General features: G+C 42.7%; 1 protein-coding gene across 1 annotated transcript in view; it reads right to left on the bottom strand.

Annotated features, from left to right (window-relative positions):
- The window catches only part of LOC144828901 (cadherin-7), a 290,016-nt gene that overhangs the window by 108,064 nt on the left and 155,156 nt on the right, over positions 1-26,796 (bottom strand). Inside the window, exons 4-5 of the mRNA XM_078687508.1 lie at positions 10,912-11,031; positions 4,486-4,653 (exon numbers count right to left, since the gene is read on the bottom strand). Of these exons, the coding sequence (XP_078543634.1) occupies positions 4,486-4,653; positions 10,912-11,031 (288 nt within the window). The remainder of the gene's footprint in view (positions 1-4,485; positions 4,654-10,911; positions 11,032-26,796) is intronic.

Here is a 26,796-nt window from a genome sequence, read left to right as displayed (position 1 = left end):
ATGTTACAAGAATAGTAATATAACAAAGCATCTTCAATACACTTGGTGCATAATCCCACAACATCTCTATGGCGATGACAATAGGTTTTCCTTATAACCTAACAGAATTGCCCTCAGTTTGTTGATCTTGCAAAGTGAAAGATGAAATACTAGGTGAACGTACTGAACTTCAACTTAGTTTCTATTCATTCCACTCAGAATGCAAGGGATCATGCAGTTAGTTATGTATTTGATTACTAGCAGCTTTGGGCAATACAGTTTATACCCTTCTATTTCGATGAGGGTGAAATGACACTTTACTATAAAACTTTACATCGTAAACTGGGAAGGAAGATCTAATATTTGAAATTACATTGGTATAGTGAAAATGTGTGGGATGAATATCAAGAGCAAGTCATTGACTGTAGAAGCAGCATCAGATCACTCACAGTTATTTATCAATCTAGGAGTAAAGTATCATGGTGAAGTGCCATAGAAATGAAAAATGTGTTCAGCATTTCTTAGTTCCTTGCAGGTTTTGCCCAGTCCAACAAGATAGTTTTACTTTATATTGCAGTTGCCACTGATTTTGCTTGGTGTGACACATGGTAAACTACAGCAAGAGACAAAGATGTAAACATTGCGCAACAAGTTCCAAATCAAGCAGCTAGGTTATTTACCGATAAATAGCATACCATTTAATCACCCTTGAAGCTTGGCTAAGGCAGCCAGTTGTGCAAAACCAGAAGGTGATAATATAACTTGCCCAGGATTACACTTCACAAACTCCAACACTATCAAGCTCTATGGATCCTTGAATTGAATCCACAAAATAGCCAATCAGTTTATGGCTAATGCAGGTGTGCCCAGTACAGATAAAAGGGGTGAGGCAGGGCAGAGGTAGGGCGGTGGGGATAAGTCGATAGACGGCGGAGTAGGGAAAAGAAAAGAAATAAAACCACTTACCTTGTGCTCGCCGTATTGCCCACTCAGCAATGCGGCAAGCACAAGGTAAGTGGATTTATTTATTTTACCCTATCCCATTGTCTGTCGACTTCCCCACCCCACCCCGTCCCGCCCTGCCCCACCCCCCACCGCTCTTACCTGTACCGGGCGCGCCTGGGCTAAAGGCTGATATGAGAGCATTGGTGGTTTCCAGTGTCTGAGGTGTACCCACTGTATAGTCTACTGCAGGATCTGAGACTTGAGCAAAATGTGTTTCTGGCCATAAAAAGGCTGAAACTTACCCTTTCTCTCAAAGATCTCCCTTGAAGTAAATCCATACACATGTGCACTTCTACTCCAGATGAAAGAAGTTTTTAATCTTAGATGATGGCGGCGTGTTCTGTTTAAACACAACTGTTTTAACTCTACTGTAATTTGTTGCTTGAAGGAAATTATTATCAGTTGCTCCAAATACCTTTGTTTTCATATGCAATTGACTAGAGAGCATGTTGTACCACACTAATTAGTAACAATATTAAGTTTTGAATTTGTCTTGAGGCTTCGACCTATGTTACCTATATTACCTATGTATTCGTTTCAGTAGGACTGGGGAGATAACATGATCGTTTTAGTTTAATGATAAGCAATACATTTTGATTAAAACTGCATAAATTTTCTTTTGGGACAGGTGTAGCCTTCTAAAATTGCGGATTTTATATCTGGGAGATATTCTATAAGGATAGGACATCACTTGTCTCTCATGAACGGGGAGAGCAGCTTCTACATTTATTCACGGTTGGAAATATTTCGTACATTTGGACCATTCAAACAAGTTCCACATCAGTAAGTTGAAATTTGCACTTGGGTATTCAATATGCCATTGCTAAAGCCGGAGAGTGAATTAGGAGTATTAAAATTAACAATCTTATTTGCCGTGTGCCCAAAAACTTTACCATGACATTAGCAAAATGAATCAACAAGTGTAGATGAGCCATACTTTGAGCATTTTTAGGCTACCTTCGTTTGAACTGTGCCAATGGGATTTGTGATCTGTGCTCTCAACCATCCGACAAACAGCAGGCACATCCACGCTGAACACAGCACTGTCCAAGTACCTATATATACTAAATACATCAGTCAATTTTAAGTATTTTATTTTGACAAAAGGCTATAATCTTTCAAAGAATCAAATTTGAACACAAAACCCTACACTATACGTCTGAAAATAAACTTGAACCTTGTTTTTTTCAGATGCAGTATGAGTTTATTTATATATTTTTTGTTACATATATATCTGAGTGCCTACTAAACAGAAACAAATCCCACTTAGTATCGTGTAGCCCAAGACATAAATTGTGGAGCAATGTGCAAAGGCTAAGTCTCTCCTGGGGCCTCATTAAACTGATTTAGCACGCAAACCATGCTTGTGCCAAGCTCAACCTCTTTCGGTGATGCCAGTGACTATTCAGGCAGCACACCAGATTAAAAAATATATGTTATCACCTTCAACTGGGGAAAGAACAGCAGTGAAAGACAGTTGTGGTTTGAAATGTCTGCTGTGGTAGCAGACCTGCCTGAATTTCAAAATGGGGTCAGATTTGCCTTGCAGAAAGGTACAGTGTGGGACTACACCTGCCTGCAAGTGAGACATTACTTGGGGATCTTGGCGCACGCCAGTGCCACCTCTCAAAAAGTATCCTTAAGGAGGCATGTTTATTGTTTGCCTCTTCCTATGCGAGACAATGTGGTCACACACAGCCGCGGCCCGTGGAGGGAGTTGCAGTGGGGCAGGCATCCGGGGCGGGGTGGGGAGGGGCAGGGTGGGGGGTGATAAACACCGGAATATGGATGATTGCAGGTAAGTAAACAATTAAATTAATAAAACGAATTTCGTTCCGTGTCCTGCATCACAAAATGCGATGCATGGCGCTACGAAATTCGTTTTATTAATTTGATTGTTTACTTACCTGCAATCATCAATATCCCGGTGTTTATCACCCACCACCCTGCCCCTGCCCCGCCCACCTTCCTGCCCCACCACAACTCCCTCCACGGGTCGCGGCTGGCTTCAAAACAGCCTGTTTGCCCCTGCTCCACCATTGGAAATACAACATTGGTGATGGTGCAAAGTGTTCCCCTCATTTTACCATTATCCCGACCCCATGAAAGTAAGGTACTGCAATATTGAGATAACTCAGGCAAGAAGCATGATTCTGCGCAAGCGTCCAGGTTACTTCAGTAATGCAGAATTACCCTCGGCATGCAAAATCCAGACAAAAACTCCTGTTGGACCCCCATGGAACTTGAGCAATATGGTCCTTGAAAACCAAGTTGAGTAAACCTTTGGCTTTATCACTGGAAACTACTGTCAAAAGTGTGGCCTTTGTGTGTTCATTGTAGACACGTGAAAATGGATGTGTTTTTGTCACTTCTACTATAGTCTGTCACTAAATATTTTATTTCAGGGTAGCCATCAAAAACACCGTCTAACGAAAAACAAACTTTTTACCAGAGGTTTATGAATGAGGTGAGAATGCAATCTCCGATGGCTAACAAATATCTCCTTGAAAGGACAGTGGCACAGCACGAGGAGATAACTCATTGCAGTGTGCAAATAATACACTCTAACCTTCGCTGTTTTGTTTACTCTGGCTCCATTACCCAGGACAACAATTGGCAGGAAATGTAATTTTCATTCTGCCTTGGATCAGGTTTTCTTTTTTCATACTTGATGCAGGAAAGGCAATGTGTGTATGCATACATTTGGAACATTTGTTCTAATTTAGCAAAGTCAGTCAATGTGCTTTCCAACCTAATAACCTAGCATGCAATATCGCTGAAGGAGGGCAATATAATGGGCCAATTTAGGAGCAAACCTCTTCAAGTCTGGAAATATATTTTCTGCTTTCCTATCCCTTGTTACGTCAAGAGCCTCTCTGGCCAAGTCAAGGAAATTGAGGGCAGATTGTTTTTTGACTCATCCTAGATTGATTTATTTTGCAAGAGGGAATGTTTGTGCAAGACGGCTCCTGCGACACAGCTTTAATAAAGCAAAGCTGTCATGGAAAAATATGTCTGTCTGTACATATTAGGACGCTATAGTTGTTTCGAAAGTGTTATTGACCCTACAATATTATCTTCCAAGATCTATTCATACAGAGCCCTAGAGGCAAACCTCCTTGGGAAAACCCACATTCGCAGACACAAACAGCAGCAAGGAAAAGTGCCAAGGGAACAAGTACTTCACAGATGTGTTATATAAAAGTTGTTCAACCATAACATAACAAACCACAACATAATGTATTGTACGGTAATGTAAAGTAATAAAACGTAACTATACATCATATAACATAAAGATAACGTAAAGTAACATAACAGCATAACTTAATATAACACAAAATCAAATCTAACACAAAATTGCAAAAAAGTATCTTCTTTCATAACGCATGCGGCTAACCATATTATCGACCTTAAAATTCAGTAGAAATAAAACTTTTGATATAAATCTGCTACGATATTAATCATTAGTGGTCTTATGAATGAAAGAAACGGATCTCTTACTGCGAGGGAAGCGAGGGGGGTTATCGTTGACATCAGTCAGGGTGACAGTGACGGACGTTGTCCCCGACAGTCCTCCCATTTGTCCCACCATGTCCTTGGCATGGATGACAATGACATATTGGTCCCTGGCCTCGCGGTCCATGTTGGCCAAAGCGGTCCTGATGATGCCTTAAACGGAAGAAATAAAGTCGTACCTGGATTAGTCAGTTGTTGATGATAAATCCTACACAATCACATCAGGCCAATGTTTGAGTCTAAATCTAGGCTTGTTTATAACGTAGGCTCAGATCTGTCTCTAGGTTTACTTGCTACAAAGCATGCATATAAAACAGTGGCCCAATACAACATGTTATTGGCAATATACAAGTAAACGTACATTTACCTATATATAACAGCGGTGCTAAGGTCACATTCCAAACATTCTACGTTATTAGCATAGTACTGCTACTATAATGTGAGAAAACATGTTTTCTGCCTTACATATTGCTTGTTAAAGTCGCATAAGACAGGAAAACAACTGGAGCAATACTCAAGAGGCTTGCAAAGACGAACTGCAAACCTCACAGAAATAAAACTAATCAGCAGACATATGCACTGAAAACAAACTAACATACATTAATTTATGGTTTCTAAGTAGTTTATTCGAACCAGTATTACGGTGATTCAATGTACTAATGTGAAAGAAAATGTTATTTTCAAATAATAACATCACAAGTGATGCTGGTCTCGTCAGACAAGATGGTGGACAGTTTTATCTGCCGGGTGCCATTTTACATGTAGGAGAGCAGCCGGTGATGTCCATGGTCGTATATAAGTAGTGACATAGCATATCAGAACTGTATGTAGGGTGACCCGATTTTGAGAAGCAAAAACCGGGACATGCTAGACATAAAAGTAGGAACAAAGCCTTCAACCTTACTTCTGTGCCTGGCTTGACCCTATTTTTGTAGCAACCCCACCACCCCACAAATAAAATACCCACTCCCCTTTGCTCTGGAAAGACTTCTAGCCTCTACCCTGCGTACCCTTGCTCGCCTGTCCTCTGTCTCCTCTCTGCTGCCGCAAACGTGAGCCTGAACTCCCTAAAACAAATACATTATTTAAGGAAAGCATACGGTTTAACTCTCATTTTCTGGATAACTTGACCTTTGTCTAAAGAACTGGGACATGTATTTAAATTTAAGAAAACACCGTCTGGTCACCCTAACTGACTCTTTTTTTTAGACACGCAGAGCCCAGATTGAACTGGAGAGGGTTAGAAAGTCAGAAGGGCGTTTCTTTTTTTCAGGAAGGTGCAATAGTAAAAATTTCCCTTTCTGGAGGCTACTCTTCTCGAGAAAAGGACTTTTCAGATTTCCGAGATATATTGCCGATTGATTAACCTTGTTTTTCATATTTTCATCCCAGGAAGAGTATCTTCAATTAGATTATGTTATGCACCGAAGAGAGCAATATTAATATTAACATGTTTTCTATTTAATACATTCTTAATATGCCCTAAGCACTTTGGGCTCTTTGTATTCTGCTCAGTAGCCATTCACAAATTCCAATTAATGCAGCGCAAAGTTTAACTCATCACGGGGGCACACTCCTGCATTTAGGTTGATTTTGGAATAAAGGTAAGGTACATAAAATCCAGCAGCGTCCCCTTCTGCTTCCTGATAGTCTTCAAATAAATACATATACATGCTAAAACCTTGATGAAGTCATGAATATTTCATGCCTGGCATGCTGTATAGCTGCTAACTGATTTCCAGAGGAAGGCTTTACCTCCCCATTGCTCTCTGAGACCTGAGAGAGAAAAAAACACACAACCATATTGACATGGAGAGGCAACGTGTAAAGTTTACGCTGTTTCTCTCCCTGTGAGACAGACAGACAGACTGCCACACTGTCCAATCACAGTGTGGTTCCTTTGGAGTCAAATTCTACTAATTTCTCCTCATTCTGTAATATTTAACTTGCACAATGCAGTTTCTGTTTTTATTGGATTTTTTTCACGTCTTGCTGTGCAGCCATCAACTGTGAACCGAAAATGTTCAAAAGCGAGTGAGCGAGGTTTGGTTAAATAAGAGCGGCTTTGCATTATGCACGACGTTGGAAGCACTTGCTTAAAAGCTGTCAAGAAATTAAGGGACCATGTCGCAATAGAAGGAAGTTTATTCATGTACGAAAATACCCCATGTGGTTCAGGGCACTCTTGTGTACTTGCAACTGCGTTTTTCACAATGAACGCCTATTTCATAATTTAATTTGCCACAAGCGACTTTCAGGTTACTTCCTAATTTAGGCCCTCTTTAAACTTTATAAAAGCAATATATAATATGCCTTAAATTTTGGAAATGGACGTAATTCCTCCCACAAAAGAAAACAAAATAAATATTTTAAAAAATGCTGGTTTGGTGCCGGAATATCCTAGTGAGAATATGGTTTGACATAAATATTGTGCCTGATATATCGCCCCATTCAGTCAAGACTAATGAATATATATGAGGTTTAAGAATGCTAAGGGGCCCGCATCACATTATGCTGGTAAGACCCATCATTTTGCCTTATGTCACTGCCCAGTGGAGATAATAATAGGGAAATTAAACCCATTGGGAAGATATTTTTGTAAACAATGTTCATGACACACCATACGATAATCTGACTTGTAACCATTTCAACCGGCTTTTCCTAACTATTACTGTAATGACATTGAGCAACAGTCCTTCAGTTATATCTTGACTGAAACCTTAGCTGTACCATGACCTAAGGATCCTTTTGACTCTGGGTGTATGATTCCAAAGACACAAGAGCATAAGTCAGGACCACCAAGGAGCTCCTCTTGCTCTCAAAATCCAGCTAATGTGCTGTCCTAATGGGTGTTGCACCTCTGTATGTAGCCAAAGGCCGTCAAAACCATGAAAAATGCAGGTAGTCGGAGTGTGTTGCTAGACATAGCCTCGTTTCAACTTAGCTATGCATGTAGATGTTGGCTCTGGATGTACCCCAACTCTGTTCTTTGCTTACGGAAAATGGGGGCCTCTGTAGGCTACATCCATGTCCATGAACACCTTGCACTAGTAGGGACCTTCAACTCAGGCAAGTAAGCGGCATAGGCAAAGTCCACCATAAAAGCTTCAGCATGGCTTTAATGCTTATTCTGTGTTTTGTAGAAATAGTAAGTAATGAACAATGTGTTCTCCAAAATAGACAGCAACATACTCACAGGATTGCACTGATATCAGTGTTCTTAAATTGCAATATATGGCAGCTACTGTGTTCAATTTTGGGCAACTGGGCAGCATTCACCTGCAATTCTGTGTCTGTGTGTCTCTAAAGTTTGGAATTCGAACAAACTGAATTTAGAAGGAGTGTACATCATCTGAGAAGATCACCTCTCCTCTGATCTGAATCCATGCTGGTGACCAGTGTTAACACATAAATAGAAATGTACAATTTTCAGAGGTCTGTTCTTTCAAGTAACCTTATTTTTAACCGTAGCACATGAAGAAGTGGATAAAAGATGTCCTTGGTGCCCTCTGTTTACAACATCATTTTCATAATCAAGGGTGACATAGTGTTATCAGTGAAAACGAGCTCAATAAGGTTGCACACTGGGGTCCAGGTCTACTAGGTACATTTTGTTGTCATTGTGTGACGTACGCCATCATAAGGCAATGCAAGCCCTTACCTGGGATTTACTTACCCATGCAAAACCCCTTTGTGTGGCTTTGCATGGTTCAGTAAATTCAAAGTAACTCAAGGCAGCCTGTATTGCTGTTTTGCATTACCTTATATTGGAAAGGCATTCCTTGAGTTGAGCATGGTCGTTCCTATGAATCCACCCATGGATTTTGGTGCATTCCCAGATTTACAAACATTTCTAAATCTGGAATGCATCAAAATGCTACACCTTCTCCAGTGAGGGGTAACAAGGAGAAATATCTTTATTTTACCTCATTATTTCCACTTTCCAAGTATGGTACATTCTGCAACACACACAAAAAGAGAGACACTCCATTAAGGATTGTTTTTGTGCAGGACAACAGAGTCCCTTCTGGCACAAAACCAATCTTGCTTGTAATGCAGGCACCCTGCTCCATGGTGCAAGGGTGCCTGTGTTGGCGATAGGCAGGACACTGTGTGCTAGAGCTAAGAGACAACAGGAATGAGCTTTATCTTTGTACATATGGCACATTTCTGCTACCTCTATTTCATGCAGCACCACAACAGCAAATTGCCTTGCTGCATTGCATGAAACATTTGTAATTAGGCCACAGGTTTTGTGTCAAAAGAAAAATAACATCAATGGGCTCCTTAATAAACCCTATTTTATTGTATTTTTACAGACATCGTAAGACAAAAACAGAAATCAATACATCTACAATGAATTAAAAACTTGCACAAAATACATTTATTACACTGTCAGTAAATATGTGTCAAGTAATTTTCACTTCATTTATTGTAGTAAAGGTTATGCTCTGTGATTTGCAATCCTGAAGAAGACCTCCTAAGATTTTCAGTCCCCACCCTGAGGTCAAAACACACCACATAGACAATGATGACTTTGAAAAGAAGTGTGAACATTCATGCCCAACGTAACCATATTGATGGCTTAACAAATGTGATCAAAATCAGGACAATAAGTCTCATATCTTCAATGGGACAGAGGAAGAACATTGGAACCTAAATCCTAAGCAGAAAATAAATGTTTGATCACTTGAGCTGTGGATTTTATTTAGCCTTAGCAATGTAGAATGGACTTAAAGTGGCATGTCGTGATGTTTAATTGCTTTTAATTGAAACTCATTGAATTTGCAAACACTGATAAACTGGTGATGGTATTTCATGAAAATACTGTTTATTTATTGTTCTTAGATGGTGAAAATCTTTAACATGTTTGTTATGATACCAGAATTAAGTACTGTTGCTATGTTGATAAGAAATACGTATTAATCTATCAATGGTTGATTGTATGATTTTTTTTGTTTATGGCCTCACATTCGGCAGACCTTAAATGGCCAGACCATATACATGCATATTCTGTAAGGGTAGCAACCACCCTCCATTTTGTATTCACAATTTTTATAGGTTAAAAGCTGTTCATGAACAGCTGAGGGTAGCCTAACAATGAAAGCCCCAAAGAGGAGGGTCATCAATCTTCACTGTGTCCATTTTCCAATGTCTGCAATGGTTATTCCAAAACTATGTGCATAATCTCTGCAAACATTTAATTTCACTAAAAAAATTAATATAAAGAGGCTCATCTGACGCTGATAACTAGATTTAATTTAGATATGGGGATCACTTATGGGTGTTGTTACTTTACCAAAATGATTGCAATTGTTGCCACCAGGACTGGACAAAGGGACCCCGTGTGGGATAACCCCTAGACTTAATTTGTGTTTTGCTGTCTTATGTTATATGTAAAATACCAATTTCCAGTTGTGTTTGGCTTCCAGTTTTGTAAGCCATCAGCCTGAAAGGTGATAGGCTCCTGATCACCTTTCATCCAGGGACAAGCAATAATTCAGTGCCAGATCTCATCCTTGGAGTCCAAAGTGGGGGGCCCCTCTTAGATACACCAAGGTATCGCTGAGGAGCACTGCATCTTCGGATCAAATGTGCCTTTTTGGACTAGGGGACACAAACTATGTCATGGAGGGAAACAATATAAGGGAAATAACATTCATGAAACAGTTTCAAGAATAGTGGAGGGCTTATTTCTGTGAAGTTGATTGTCAGACTTGAAGGGTGATATACCTGTCATCTTAATAACTAATTTTGATCAAAAACCAGGATTTCATAATTTGGACGTATAGAGATGATTTTAAATATGTAGAAGAAATCATAACTCATTACTTCAGTTTTTTAGATTCCTGATTTTAGAATTTGCAGCATCTTATAACTTCTTTGGTGATGTAAGAGAATAGGGTGCAAAAACCGAATATCATTTACTATTGCGTATAACGGCTTGCAAGCTCTCTGTTTGCCAATGTAAAAAGGATATATTCAACATTGCGAGACAATATGTGTTTTTGTCAATGCTGTTTTCTTGCTGGATGTTTTCTTATCTAGTAAGATAAAGCAATGCTCACATGCCTTGTTCCAACAATCGTACTAAATAGTCTCCTGGCCTTAAAACATTCAGCAGAGTGATCTAGTGTGTTAAATTAAATAAGGCCCATCTTCTTTTGAGGTTCTTATTTATAGGCACACCTCAAAGTTGTACCATGTGGCACACTGAACCAAACAATCCAGTCTGCTGAATATTTATAAAGGATGTTGTTTTCTCCACTGCTCAATTTCACTTTGCGGTTTGCTGTGGCAGGTAAAAAAAATCACAGTGGGAGCAGAGAGAGATAAGCAGGAAAGCAAAGTCAATATCAATGACAATGAATTGTGCAAAAGCTTGTGTTTTATGAGATTCATCTTCTATACCTGTCTTTGGCTCCACTGAAAAATAGGGTTGTCCTTGGAGAATGCTGTAAACCACTCGAGCACTGTTACCGTAGGTGGGATCGTCTGCATCGGTAGCTGTCACTTGCAAAACAGATGTTCCTATAAGCAATGAAGTGAAAAGTTAGACAAACACAATTATCCAGCATTGAGCAATAAGGTTTGAATTGAACTCTAACTTCTCTTTAAAGTTTTGAATGTTTTTTTAGGTTTCTATGTGTACTGTACCAAGTCATCAAAACACACACTCAATTGAACTCATATCTATTATGGAGATATACATGCAAATTACTATAATGTTATATTTTGGAACGAAAAAGCAACACTAGTCATTATAAATTCTAACTTTTAACTTGTGTTAAATATGTAAGTATGTATGCAATAAGATTTTTTCTTAACTTCAGTCATGAGCAGAACAGTTAGGAGTACCACAAATTTAAATATTCCAATCTAAAGGATGCACTATATATTTATTATAAATTAATAGACTCTATAAAGATTCAGTAAAGAGATATTCGGTGTGTAAAATAAGAATAGTAACAATGGCGAACTCTATAATTTTGAAAAGTTGTTTTAAAAAAAGCAAAGAAGAATCTTCAATGTCACAAAGAAGTTACAATAAGTTCACCGTTAATAAAAAGAAATGAGCTAACATCAGTTAAAAGAATAGACAATAAGGAATGCTGTAGGTGTGTGAAGAAAATAATATTCTTAAAACTCTTTGGCCTCTTACTATTAAACATAGACCTAGCAAGCACCTGTTACAGATATAATTAGACACCATTAGGCAAAATGAACTGATAAATAATATTATTATAAAGCAGCACTATACGAGAGACCACTTAAATAAAGAAGCATTATGCCCACAAGAAAGTGTAGGTAATGAAACAACTGATTGGAAAATAACTGCAGCTTTTCCAACACATACCATTACAAAACCATCTATAGTTCTATTTACAGCATGTAGGAAGGTAATGATTCCTCAGAAAGACCTTTCTTAGGAATTAATAAAGTGGAAAGCAGGACTTTCAGGATAAACTAGTAACATACCAATTATGAAAAAGGGCACTGCTCTTTAGGTCTCATCATGCTGAGAAACCCTTTTGAGTTTGGGGTTGTACCATGAGTGTTGGGGTGGAGTGTAATTCGGGCATGTTCAGATCATTTTTGTCAGTCTGCATTACAGAGTTTTCTAAAGGTATCCAATTTCCAGTGTACTGCAACAGGGAGTATAATCCTAAATTGTTTGCAGGCAATATCTCAGACTCCAGAATGTTCGGTCAAAATAATTTGCAGTAGTAAAAACTGCTAAAGTCTAAATGATGTAAGACAACTATGGGGCTGTCTGCATTATCTGACCCAAAATTAATGCAGAAGTAAGTGATAAAAAAATAACCACTTACTCAGATATGCGGAATAATTTTTTTCTAAAAAACGTGGTATCTTTCTTAAAAGTTGATCCAACGTTAGACGCAAAATATCTGCTAAAAACACATATAGTATCCACTCAAATCTGGTCATATTAAAATCAGGCCACACTAGTATCAAGATACCAGCTAAACTTATCTGTTGAACTCCTCTAAAATTGACTTAAAAAGGCAGCAGTATCGACTTAAGTCAGGTTTTTGGCTCTACCAGCCTTCCGGCACACTGTCTCCATAGAAGTGGTCTCCAGCTGCTTACATATGCTTATTCCAACACTGTGCAACACAGTTCTTCACATGGAAAAGTACCCACCTCAGTCTACCTCAGCTCTTTGCTTCACCTGGACTACATTCTCGCATACCTCAGTCACTGCACTCTCCTGAAGTTCAATAGCAAAGGGTGGCGAGCACTGGACCATCCGCTACCTTCTCTTAAGCATAAACTTCATCCAGACCTCTGTTCTACTGTGGGTTCCATATCTGACTACTGTGCAACTCCTTTTCTTCACAGACAGGTCTGACCAAGCCCTTAGGTGCCTCCTTCTGCTTTGGCAGCCTCGACATTAACAAGAGTTGCATAGAGACACACCATAACCAAGACAATTCCTATGACCGAACTGAAGATAGATTCAGGGTGGGTGGAACAAAGCACCCTCAGAGGACAAGAGTATGACCAGCTGCCAGGATGCAAAATGATGGGGCAGTCACCAAAAGTATCTGTTGTCAACCAAGAAGGCAAACAAGTGGTGATCCGAATTATCCTAGTTATCAACCACCAATTCTGAATGTGCAATCACTAGAAATACTGCATGTAGAGCAGCAAGTATATATGTCATACTAAAGATGCAGTATTTTGTACTATATCGCACAATGTCACCAAAGAAAATGCCTTTGATGTGATGTGTCTTTAAAAGTACACATCTAATTCCTAATATGCCATGACATAGGATGCATCCATTGCTGAATTTGTAATAAAAAAGTAAGCAGCAGTCCTCCAAATTGTGGACCTTACCTCTCTTATTTTTTATCAGCAACTGCAGCACCACTACTGGTGCCCCGACCACCCCCGTTAGCTGGTGGCCCATTGGTTCAGCATGTGCCTTGTCCAGGAGTGTTAATGCAGTCCGTCTTCTATTTCCACCATGAATAATGAATGACTCCATTGGTGATCCTTCTGTTTCCCTGACTTCAGTGGAAATAAAAGAGGGACTGGAAATCAGTTTTCTCTTTCTGCTCTGTGGATTGGGACCAGGCCAGGGCAAAATGTACCTAAAGGTAAATGTTCCTTGCAAAAGGTGCCAGTGAAACCCACTGGCAATCACCAGCACCATTTAATTGATAGATGCATCACAATTTTTGTGTGGCAGGCAAAAGTTCTTCAGTTCTTTGACCCCAAAAAAGCATAATCACGCATTTTCTAATATATAGCCCTATCAGGATGCTGCAAGTATTTCCAGTACTACTGGTTGTGACCGTAGTTGTGTGAACTAGAGCTCACTGAATGAAATTCGGAGACTGATTTCAAAGGATGAAAATATATTTGCTCATTCAGCCTTTGTGCTGTGCATCTAGTGTGACAGTGCCATATGAATTCAGCTAAGTTTTGCTGTGCTATAATATATCGAAAACACCTGTTTCCAGTTATTTTTGGTGACCAGTTTTGTAATACTGAGACATTAGCCTGAATGGAGATATGTCCCTGATCACTTTTCATCCAGAAAAAGCAAGGGTTAATGGCAGATCTTATTCTTAGAGTTTACATAGAAGCCGTAACACATCTTGGCTGTACAGCATTTTGTTCAGACTCAAGTCATAGCCCATGGTAATTTACAACTTGAAATGAACAGAGCTGGCAGACTATTCATAATTAGTTTACCAACTCCGATATACAGAATCTTGAAATCAAGCATATTTCTGAAAATGCAAGCTTTCAAGAGTTTCAGCAGGCTGTGCGCCCCACCTGTGGCAAGAGACGGACAGGATGGTTAGGGAACTTGGCAGTCTGCATTAAACTATCCTGCCTCACACACCTATTTAAACCTTAACCTCCGGGGTTAGAGGTTACCCAACCTCTAACCACGAGAATTCACAGAATATGGGCACAAAGTAAGGCTCTGAATGATAGAACAAAAGGGTGTCTATTAAAGGGAGAGTACTGAGCACTAGATTTTGGTGTGAAATAATGGATTACTCGTGTATACAATAGGTGGGAGTCAATGTGCTCAGTGTGTTAAATTCTTGTTAAGTGTCCGTAGACCTACTGAAGTGATGAAATGCAATGCATAATTTCTCCCTCACGTTGTGTTCTCTGATGCTAATTGTGACATGATGTGTGGGGAAACGTTAAATATATTGGAGGAGCTATGATTGTGTTGTTCTCCATAACTGGTGAATTCCAGTGTTTTTCGCTGTTGCATCCTAACCATTTTTATCCCTTCAACTGAATTTCTTTAGGGGAATTTCACATTTCTTTTCATCGACAGTTAGTTCTTTTTTAGGTTAATACCCTAAGCTTCTCTTTATCAAGGTTTAGCCCTCCAGTGGGTCTGGGCGCAGGTAATTCCCTACGGACATTTTCCCCTCAGGGCACTATCCTTATTAGGTAAGGGCCTTGCACTTTGACGTATGTTTTCAGGAAAATGTCGATGTTTTTTGTTTATATAACGATCTTTATTTATCTCTATTTTTGCAGTACATTTGTTACGTTTTGTAACGATCTTGTGAACTATCTCCAACTATATATAGAACTGAACAAATGGAAATAAATTCCAATAAATAGGAATATATTAAAAAGGATGTACTTGGTACATGCTGACACATAGCCAATAACTAATGTGGGTGGGTGCATACATGACAAGGAAGCCATCACCAAACATGCCCATATAGCTGTCACTGAATTTCCAAACGTGCCATCACGCAAAAGGGTCCTTGTCTTGCCACATTCATGCTCCAGTATTACTCAAAGGATCCCCAGTTGCTCAAACCCCAATGACCTATACTTTCGGCCACATGTCCATCATACATATGCAAAATCCATCTTTTCTGTCTGACTTTTATCATGTTTGGTCGCCTTGAAACATGTATTTTTTTCTACTCATTAATTTTGTGTGTTGGCTGACCAAGCACAGGACATTACCTATTTTGCCCATTTAATCTATATGTGTATATTTGTGGCGGGCAGGGAGTGCGAGTGCAGTGCCCTCCAAAGCAGGCAGCCAGAGATTGAATGGAGGTGCATGATTTGGACACTATGCAGAAACTAGTGCTGTAGGGCTGCAGAAATGGGTAATAAAAGTACATTGTAGCAGCGGAGTTCAGGTGTGGGGTGTGCAGCTGTGGGTGTGTTTATGTCTGTGTGGTTGGATGCATGCTCAGGTGTGTTTTTTTGAGGGTGAGAGAAAGAGAGAGATGCATCTGGTGCCCTACTGGAACTTAGAGTCATCTCTGGAAAGATGTGAACAACGTCTCGCAGAATATTACACATTCTTGGCAAACTGTGGGAGTTATTGGATTACTAGTGCCTACCCATTTCTTGATGATGCATTGCTACACTTGAAGAGCAACAGTCCTAGTATTATAATATTTGTTTCTCAGAATATTCTCTTAGGAGAACGTCAAACACCACCTACAGGAAGCCAGTTTCAGTCAGTGCAAGTCGACAAGGTAATTTCCTCCTTTCCGCAGCCTAAATTCAAAATAAGTTGCATTATTAGCTTAGTGGGCATGTACAAAAATTGTTTTGTGCACCCCCGCTTGTAAAGATTTAGCTGTGTTTTTATGATTAATTTGCCAAATTACCTGCCACTCTTCAGATGATCATATATGCTCAAATTAGGTGTTTACTCAGTGCAAGTGTTATGAATTTGTTCCTAACTGAGGATATGATAAAAGAGCAAGTCAAGTTTGTTTTGTTCAAATAGTCACAGCTTCCTGAAATGTACACTAACTGATAAAAATGTAGAAAGGTCACCTGCGCTAATTACAAAATAGAGCACGTGCGCACACTGGTGATTAGGCTTTTAGCTTACATTAAAGGAGTTCCAGTAATGCAAACGTGGGTGTACAAACCAATATTTGCATATGTGCATATTTTTCATGCTAGAGCCCCTGATGTCACTTATTCTGTTTACAAGTACATATTGTATGGTCCCTATTTTCCCTAAAAATATTTTAAAAGTCCCTGCTAAATCGAGTGCTGATCTGAAACAATGCAAGATTTGTTTATTTGGAAATACAGCTTTCAATGACGCACAATATGGGCCACCGAAACAGCTACAGCTTCTTCTGAAACTTTGCAGTGTGGATACAATACAGAAATGCCCTCTCCAAAGAACATTTTTAGCACTGTGCCTCCAACTAGCGGAGTCATAGCTAAAGGGAGTAACGCTCAACAATAAATGAGGCACCAAAATGACGCACACTGACCCAATTCTGCAGTAACCTGTATGAAACTCACCCTGCATGCGGTATTATATATAACTGCAACTCAGAACACATTTTTCTCCTCCGCTGGCACAGTAGCACTGTAAGTCTAATGAGCACTGCTGTCATGGTCCATAAAATGTGATAACTATCTGCTCATGCCTGCCTCTTCCTGCCTTCTGTTATCAGAGATAGATGGATGGTGCACCCCCTTTACCCTGCATAGGCAGGAGTGGCTGGCATTCGATCACCTTAGGAGGCCCTTTTTTGCCTCAATGAAACTATTCACTCAAACATCCTCCCAGACTGGGGGGGGGGGGGGGCTTCTGGGGAAAGACTTGCTGAGGCAATGGTCATATTTATTTTTGCTAAAAGGGGAGATGACTTATTTAGTAGAAGGATATACAATGACACCCGCTGGCGAAGAAAACAAAATTCCGTGAAATATACCAAATAAGCAATGTCTACAACTAACAGATATTGGAGCAGGCACACCACGTTCAGTGGAGTCACGTACCTATTTTACCGTCAGTGATTTTAACAGCTTATCATATAGATTTTGTTTCTGAATGTTATGCACAGACAACTTGGCAGAAACAGTAAATATGCACTTTGGTTCTATTTAATATTTTATGAGTATTGCAGGCATTTAATTAGAGATTGCAAGATATGAATTAGCAATGAGTCAATGTGACTGAATCAGATAAATGGGAAAGTTAAAACTGGCAGTTTTTGGAAAGGCATTCTTAATTGAATATATTTGAGAGTTTCACTATATCAAAAGCAAAGCACATCAACTCCAGTTTATGGCGCGGCAGCACAGGGATTCTAATAAATAATAGCTTGTTCATCTAGGCAGTCTGTTTTAGCAGGGGACTCATCTCGAGGCACAAATAATAGTGGTCTTTAATACTCAGCTCAATGCTACTCATATTGTTGAACTCAGAAGGATGAGAGGTGTAGTGATCCCACTGGATTTCACGCACATTTGTTACACAGTTTTCTGCTATAGTGTGCAGATCTATAGTATAACTCATACTCAAATATGTACCTATTTATATTTGACTCAAAGGAGTTCAATATTGTTTAGGCAGTGACTTAAAGTAGTATGGAATAACATGGTTGCAAGCGAGAAATTGAATATATATATATATATATATATATATATATATATATATATATATATATATATATATATATATATTCACTGGATAAAAAATGGGTTTCAGCCACGTTATAGTTAGGAATTAGCATTTAAAAAATCTTAAAAATTCACTGAAAAAACCATAGGTTTCACACATGTTATAGTTAGCTGGACATTTCAATCATACAAAACCATTGAAATTCCCCCGTTATAGTTAGTTCAGCTAACTATAACTCGCGCGCCCGCAATGCACTGCTGATAACGCCACATATTACATCACTCATGACATGGTCAGTGACATCACTCATGATGACCGCCACCCCCAGGCCCTGGGGGGTGGTGGTCCCCAGGGCCATCAAGGGCTCCAGGAGGGGGCCGCGCAGCTCCACTCCCACCATTTCTAAAGCCACGGGGTGGTGGTCCCCGGGGCTGGGGAGTCCGACATGGACAACCTTATTTTAAATATTAGAGCCCGGGGAGGTAGCAATCTCCAGGGCATGTGGGGGGCTTGAGCCCCCCACACAAGTTTTTTTTTTAAATGTACAGTTTGAAGCTCCCGGGGCTGGCGGTCCCCGGGGCTGCGGGGGAGGCGTGAGCCTCCCGCCAATATTGTGATGAAGCCCCAGGGGTGGCGGTCCCTGGGGCTTGGAGGGCCTTTGAGCCCCTCCCCCCATTGCTTATTTTAAAACCCCCGGGGCGTGGCGGTCCCCGGTGCTGGGGGCTAATTACCACTGAAGCGCCGGAGCCCGCGCTTCTTTTTTTTAAAATATCAGCCGAAATTCCCGCTGGGTGCGCAAATCTCGTCGATTTCTTTTTTTTAAATGCTTTTTTTGGCCCTGGGGGTTCTTATGGGACCCCCTGAGCAGGCCTAGGGGGTCAGAGTGTTTCTACCCTGGCCCCTTTTCACGTTTTGCAACGTTTTTTCTTTTGGTTTCTTGTGCCTCGGTTCTACCGAGGCACATGATGGCTGCCAACATTTACTGGTTTGGAGTGTTGACAGCCAATTAAAATACAGCTCATGCACGGCGGGGTGTGCAAAGGCTTCGCTTAGGATACGCGGACCCTCCGAGCCCATAGATATATGTACTTTTAATTGTCATTTTCTCAGGAACTACTGAATGTATTTACACCAAATAAGGAAAAAGGCACGAGTCTGAACCAAGGACTACCTCTTTGTTAAATTTGGTGTAATTCCGTTCAGCAGTTCTAGCTGTAGCTGCGGCTAAATGTCCTATTGGAAATTGCATGGGGAAAATGCGTTTTGGGACACCCCTTTTTTCTCGGTCCCCGCTTGACGAATCATTGTGAAACTTTCAGGACAGGAGCCGACCGGAGCTGGCCAACAGTTTAAAAAATTTCACGAAGATTTGTCAATCGGCGCCAAAGTTATTCCAAATAGAATGTTGCGGATTTCCTATAGATAATAGGTCCTAACTATAACTACCTAGTAGGTAATATATATCTATATATATATATATATATATATATATGGCACTTTAGCTCATCGTCGTGAGGCTGTGCAGCGGAGTCTAGCGCTGCCGCCATTCCGGCGTCTAGCGAGGCCACGCCCCTTTCTCGAGGCCACCCCCCTCTACTGACGTCATCTGTAACTATAAAATATGTGCTTCCCCCGGAAGCACAGCGGACGAGCGCAGCGGGAGTGCCTAAGGCAAGCCCGTCTGCGCCCGTACGCGACCGGATCGCGGCTAGCGCCACCACGCTGCCGGTGAGAGTTGGGCTAATAAGAGGATCGTATGGTCAAGAGTGGAATTACTAGATTTGAATATATCTAATATGTGTCAGGCAAATAGATCTGACCTGGCCAAAACCGCCCTACCATTGGTATGTTCAATATGTCACAAACCACTTTGCGACGCCTCTTCGTCACATATAGTACATTTAGATTCAAACACGGAACTGTCAGTCAACCACTCAGTTACTACTATTAAGGCTGGCCTACTAAACTGCAGATCCCTCCCGAGACACGCTGATGACATCTGGCTGCTATTGGAGGAGTCTGAGTGGGACGCCTTATTCCTTACGGAAACGTGGCTGTCTGAGGAAAATATGGCCTCATATCACTGGCAGTCCCGCCTGGTTTTAAAATGAGCTTTTCGAATAGAGAAAAGGGTAGAAGGGGGGGTGGGGTAGCTATTATCTTTAAAAATAAATTCACATTGGCGTCGTCAACTCCTACCACTATTTCTGGCATTGAGGGACTACTCTTCTGCCTCCAAATTAATCCTCAACTATCCGTAGCCGGTCTGATTATTTACAGACCCCCGGATTGCTCCTCAACAAATACTTGCGAACTCATGGATTTTATAGTCCAAAGCTCTTTGGCTCACTCTTATTTTATTGTAGCTGGCGATTTCAATGTTCACGTAGACAGACCGGATTGTCCCTTGGCCATGCAACTTATCTCAACACTGGAAGCAGCGAATCTACCTCAAATCATTTTGGAACCAACGCATAAGGCAGGTCATATGTTGGACCTGATTTTTTCCAACATCATGGACATAACAGCCAAACCCCCACAGCCATTGCTATGGACTGATCACTTTCTAATCCCTTTTTCGTTCTCCCTCCCCCCCCAGCACCAAACAAAGGGGAGACGTTCTTATGTACGCAGAAATTGGGACAATATATCAGCAGACTCTCTCTGCCCCGCTCTTGCAGCTACCCCCCTGGCCTTGTCGACGGACGTGAACATTGATGCGGCGGCGCTGAACTGCTGGATTGGTAATACGGTGGATATTATAGCTCCTGCAACAGTCGCTACATCTCGTAGAGATTCCCCCTCCGCCCCATGGTTCTCCACTGAGCTGAGGAAAAAAAAAAGCAGCTGTAAAAGGCTCGAGCGACTATGGCGGGCAAACTATTGCGACTCAGCAAAAACTTGCTACAAAGAAGCCCTCCGTGATCTCCACCAATCTATAAGAAAAGCGAAAAAGCTATTTTTTGTATCTTCCATTCAGCAAGCGAAGCAATCTAGCAAAGAAGTCTTCAAGATTGTTTAATCTTTTCTCAAACCTACGGCTATCGAGACTGAAGTCACTCCATCGGAGAAACTTTGTGAGGACATCTCAGACTTCTTTGATAAAAAAATTGTGAAGGTTTATGATACCTTCACTAGTCCCAAGTCCACAGTAATGACGGATATGACTGATATAGTGCTGCCCTCCCCCTCCCTAGCTCAATTTCACCCTATCTCCCTTTCCGAGGCCTTGAAGGAAATACAAAAATGTAAAGCAGGGGCCCCTGATGACCCTTGCCCGCCCAAGCTTTGAACAATGATGTCGGAGGCGATCGCTATACCGCTCTCACACATCTGGAACACTTCCATTGCAACAGGTATATTTCCTGAGTGTTGGAAACACGCCACACTCCTTCCACTGAAAAAGAAGCCTAATGGCGCCCCGGATGATCTAAGTAATCTCCGCCCAATCTCCCTACTAGCAGCCCCCGGCAAAATGCTCGAAAAATTGATACAACGTCAATTGAACAGATTTATCGAGGACAAATAGGTTCTGCATGAAACTCAGTCAGGCTTCAGATCGGGATTCAGCACCGAGACCACCCTCATTGAAGTGGCTGAGTCGATTAGGTGGTCTCTAGATTCAGGAGCATCAGCTATGCTGGTGCTCCTGGATCTATCAGCCGCATTTGATACGGTGGATCACGGCAGATTGCTGTTACGGCTGAGGGACATGGGTTTGAAAGACAAGGCATTGAGCTGGTTACAATCCTATCTTACAGCTCGCACCCAGAAAGTAGCTCTGGGCACCTTTGCCTCAAAACCTAAACACCTCTGGTGTGGCGTCCCTCAGGGGTCGGCTCTCAGCCCATTACTTTTTAATATTTATCTAGCCCCACTCTTCACCCTGATTTCAAAATGGGGAGTTAAGGCAATTTGGTATGCAGATGATACGCAATTAGTCTTCCCCTTTTCTGACGTATCTGAGGCAGCTTTTAGTAAATTGAGGGGCTGTCTTCGAGATGTTGCCAGTTGGATGAATACCAACAAATTAAAATTGAATGCTGGCAAAACGGAGGTCGTCTTTTTTGGCAAACACAATCGCCCTCCCCCAGACCTGTGGTGGCCCCCTGAATTGGGTCCACCCCCCCTTCCTAGAACCAATGCGAAGAATCTGGGCGTAAGATGGGACGAAGGTCTTTCCTTTTCCTCGCATATACAACAGATCACATCCGGTTGTCTCTTCAAACTGAGGAACCTTCGAAAGTTCCTTGATCTGTTACCTGTAGATTGTCGAAAAATGGTAGTCCATGCAACAGTTACATCCAGACTGGACTACGCGAATGGCCTCTATCTCGGCCTACCAAAATACTTAGTACATCGCCTGCAGATCGTGCAGAATGCGGCTGCGAGACTGTTAAAACACATCCCTTTTAGACAGCATGTCTCTCCGCATCTACACGATCTACATTGGCTCCCTGTGGCTAGCAGAATAAAGTTTAAAGCTCTAACCTTGGCATTTAGAGCACTAAGGGGGACCTGTCCCAATTACCAAAAACTCAGACTCCCCCGGTATCACCAGGAGAGGTGCCTGCGTTCCAACTCTCTGCTTCAGCTGCTCGTCCCACGCGCCAAAAAAGCTAGACTTGGAGGCAGGTCCTTTTCGGTTGGCACGGCATTACTCTGGAATGCCCTGCCTACCGCCATCCAATCTGCCACGACAGAATCCAGTTTCAAGAAGCTACTAAAAACTTGGCTTTTTACCCAGAAAAACCAAGCACTCCCCCTCCTTTGCTCTGCCTAAACACGAAATGTTCATCTAGCGCCGGGACACCTCCTTGTGAGGTAGCTGTTAGCGCTTTACAAATATCAGTATTATTATTATTATTATTATTTTTTTTTTAAGTTTCAAAAAACTTTTATTCGGTACCATCAAACATACACAGCTTCCGCCTACAACCCGGGGGCCGGCAGCTAGGATGAGGTGCAGTAGTGCAGAGTATATGTCAAGGAACACAGCTATCCAGCCGACAGCCCGGAGGACCGGCAGCGTGTAGTAGAGATTATGCCAACTACTTTAGGTTCATAATGCGTCAGCACCCCCCTGCTTCAACCCTCTACCCCCGAATAGGAGTGCCCAAACCGTGCTCGTCTCTGTGAAGGCTACAAATTGCAGAATACGCTGCTGATGATGTTACCCAAAAACTGTGTCCGTACCCAACTCCCTGAATACCCCCCCTGCCTCCTACCCCTAGACTGCCCCGCTACCTAACTAGTATTCCGATAAATAGTTCAGTACCCTGTCCCTCCCCGCCCGCAACAATACCAAAAATGTGCCCACCTACTTCCTGCACCTCCCCCTCCCAAAGGTCCTCAGATTGTACGAGAATTGTACCGTCCATCTGCGGTAGTGTGAAAGTGTATGTGTTGCCGCCCGACACCCACTAGGCCTCCCACCAGTCCCTCATGTAGAGCCCGAAGGGTAAATCCCCAACTGCCCCCTCAAGACTGTGTAGTTTAGGGTAAACCGCCACTGGGATCTATCATCTCACCCTGCAGATCCATGACGTCCTCCATCACCTCCTGAGCTGTATCTACACTGTCTTTAGTGGTTAAGTAAGTTTGGTAGAGCCCCCAAAAGTTCTTGGGTCTGTTGCCCGGTGGGAGAAGTTCGCTGTATTCCTGCGATTGTGTGCTGCAGAATAACATGTCCCTGGCCCATCTACGCTTCGTCGGCAAGGGACCATGCATCCAGCAGAATGCTATCACCCGTCGGGCCAGAAGGAGGTCCATATCAGCCAGGCGACGTACCGCCGGGGGGAGCATTTTGGAATATCGCAGCAGTGCCAACGCTGGGTCCACCGGGAGAACAGTATTTAGAATCTAGCCCAGTTCAAGGAATATGTCTTCCCAGAACTTATTTATACCAGGGCAGGACCACGCCAGATGGAGAAAGTCAGCAACATGAGCGTGGCAGCGTTCACACTCGGAAGTAGCACGGAGCCCATATCTGTGCAGGTGCTCCGGAGTATAATATACTCTTTGCAGGAATTTAAAGTGAATTAACCTATGCCTAGCATTCAGCGATACCCTTCTAGTATTTTGGCAGCAGTACGCCCACATTGCATCGTCTATCGTTATTTGCATGTCATTCTGCCATGCCAAGCGGGCTTTTGACGGTGGTTGTTCCCCATGATGAAACCCCATTTTAAATAACCGGGTGATCAGGTGGCGTGACGAAGGTGTTTTAATCACATAAGTCAATTCCGTAATTTCTGGAGGTTCTGCCATGTCCGAGCCCAAAAGTTCCTGGAAGGCTGCACGTATCCTGTGGAAGTGGAAACGCTGCAATAGCGTCCCAGCTGTCCCCACAGGGGCAATCCGATCCCAGGATCCAACCTTGCCATTCTTAAACAGGTCTCCCAGCGTAGAGACGCCCAGTTGGGCGAGGGCCCGAAGGACCCCTTTCTAACGCAACGGCGCCAGCCATACAGCCCACTCCACAGGAACAAGGGGAGAGTATAGCAGTACGCAGTTCTGCGCCCTCACCAGTGCATGCCAAGCGTGGTTCGTCGTTGTTATGGAGTCCAGGAGTCCCACACGGCGAGTGGCCGGTTCGAACACTGTGGCCTGGGGAGGAAGAGGGTCTGTAAACAGACGTTCCATGATCACGTGCAGGATATTCAGATCTCCGTGGATCCACGTGTGTACGTGCGTCGCTTGCGCTACACGGTAGTATCTCTCAAAGTCCGGAGCGCCTAAGCCACCCTGTTCATATGGAAGAATAAGAGTTTGCCATCGTACTCGGGGCTGTTTACCACCCCAGGCTAGTCTAACCAACGTTTAAGTTAACGTGGCGAGAAAGCTTTGGAGAGGACCACCGGAATGTTACTAAAAAGAAACAGAAACCTGGGCAGCACTATCATTTTCATCAGGGCGATACGCCCCATCAGGGAAAGCGGTAGGTTGCACCATCTGTTCACATCATCGACTAGCCTGTTGTGGGCAGTTCCGTAATTCTCCCGCACTAGGATATCCGGGTCAGGGTGTAGTTGTATCCCCAAGTATTTGATCGAGTCCTCCGACCACTGTAATGGGTATTCCATAGCAAAGGGGCGTGTCACTGGAGTCAGCGGGAACGCTAACGATTTGCCCCAGTTCACTTGCAGCCCAGAGAGGGCACCAAACTGCACTACCTCTCTCAGCACTGGAGATAGGTTCGTCTCCGGGTCCCGAATGTACAAGAGGATGTCATCCGCGTATGTAGAGATACAGATCTTATATGTGGGAAAGCTAATGCCTTCATGTCTGTGGTATTCATAAGGGGCACTTGCCAAGGGCTCTGCCACCAGGGCGTACAGCAACGTAGACAGTGGGCAACCCTGTCTGGTGCCCCTACTAATGTCAAAAGCATCTGTGACCCTATCACCGATACGCAGCCAAGCTTTAGGTTTATAGTATAAGGAGCCTATCATCTGCAGGAAGGGTTCGCCCAACCCAAACTTCCTGAGCACCCTCGACATGAAGGGCCACTCCACAGAGTCGAAGGCCTTCTCCATGTCGAGGAAGACAGCCAACGCCTTGTTCTCCGGTTTCACATGTTGCATGGTCCCTAGGACCGTACGGATATTGTAGGTAAAGTTCCTGCTGGGGATAAAGCCAGCTTGCTCTGGTGCGACTAGCTCAGGCGCCAGCAGAGCCAGGCGTGTCGCCAGCACTTTGGCATAAAGTTTCGCGTCTACATTCATTAGCGACAGTGGCCTGTACGAGTTGCATTCGGAGGGGGACTTCCCTGGTTTAAGGAGCGCAACAATTAGCGCCTCTCGCATAGATGCAGGCATACTGCCTTCGACGCAGATGTCATCAAAGAGGGTGGAAAGAAACGGCACCAGTTGTTCTTGGAATGCCTTATAAAAGCCCACCGTTAGCCCGTCTCGCCCTGGGGCACTTCCGGATCGCATCCCCGCCAGCGCCTCGACTATCTCTTCTTTCTGAATAGGCATCATGAGAAACTCCCTTTGCCAGTCGGCCAGTTGTGGCATAGAAATATAGCTTAGATAGTCATCTATTTGCTCTTCCATTCCTAACGATCTGGACTTGAAAAGACCGGAATAGTAGTGTTTGAATTCGGCCGCGATTTCCTCCTCGTCTGTTAGGGTATTTCCCGAACTCGACACCAGCTCTCCGACTATCAATTGGCGTCTTTCCGAGCGGACTATTTTGGCCAGAAGGGAGCCCGGTCGTTCTCCCTCACCGTAGGTTCGGGCTGTGGCATATTTACCCAGATGTTTCACCTCCCTATCTGCCTCTTCATTGTATTCAACCACTAAGAGTTTAATTTGTTCCATGACGCCCCCCTCCGGGTCATCCCGCTGCCTCTTCTCTAACTCCGAGAGCTGCATCTCCAGGTGCTGCAGTCTCTGCCGAATGGATTTCAAGACGCTAGAGTGTTTGGACATAGCTATGCCACGTATGAAAACCTTGAACACCTCCCACACCGTCTGGAAGCTGTCCACAGTTCCGACATTGGTGTCAAAAAAGTTTTCTATTTCGTTCGCCAGTTCACCCCGGAATACCTCGTCCAGCAAAGAGTATGGAGGGAATCGCCACGTAAACGGCGGGATTCTTTTAAGGGGAGTGTCTAGAATCAGGAGGAGAGGGGAGTGATCCGACAGAGTGCGAGGCAATATCAGACAGTCCCTGACACTATGTATGAACAACTGTGATACTAGCCAATAATCAATTCTGGTGTGGAGTTCATGATAGGCAGAGTAGTGTGTGTACCCCCCTCTAGAGCAATGTCTGCTCCTCCATACGTCCAGTAAATCCAGTTGAACCAGCTCAGCCTGCAAAGTTAAGGCCGCCGCAGTTGGGTTTCTTGGGGGCCCTGTCGACCTATC

Source organism: Lissotriton helveticus, chromosome 4_1 (genome assembly GCF_964261635.1).
Source record: "Lissotriton helveticus chromosome 4_1, aLisHel1.1, whole genome shotgun sequence".
Classification (NCBI taxonomy): domain Eukaryota; kingdom Metazoa; phylum Chordata; class Amphibia; order Caudata; family Salamandridae; genus Lissotriton; species Lissotriton helveticus.
This window is presented reverse-complemented; position numbering and strand designations above follow the sequence as displayed.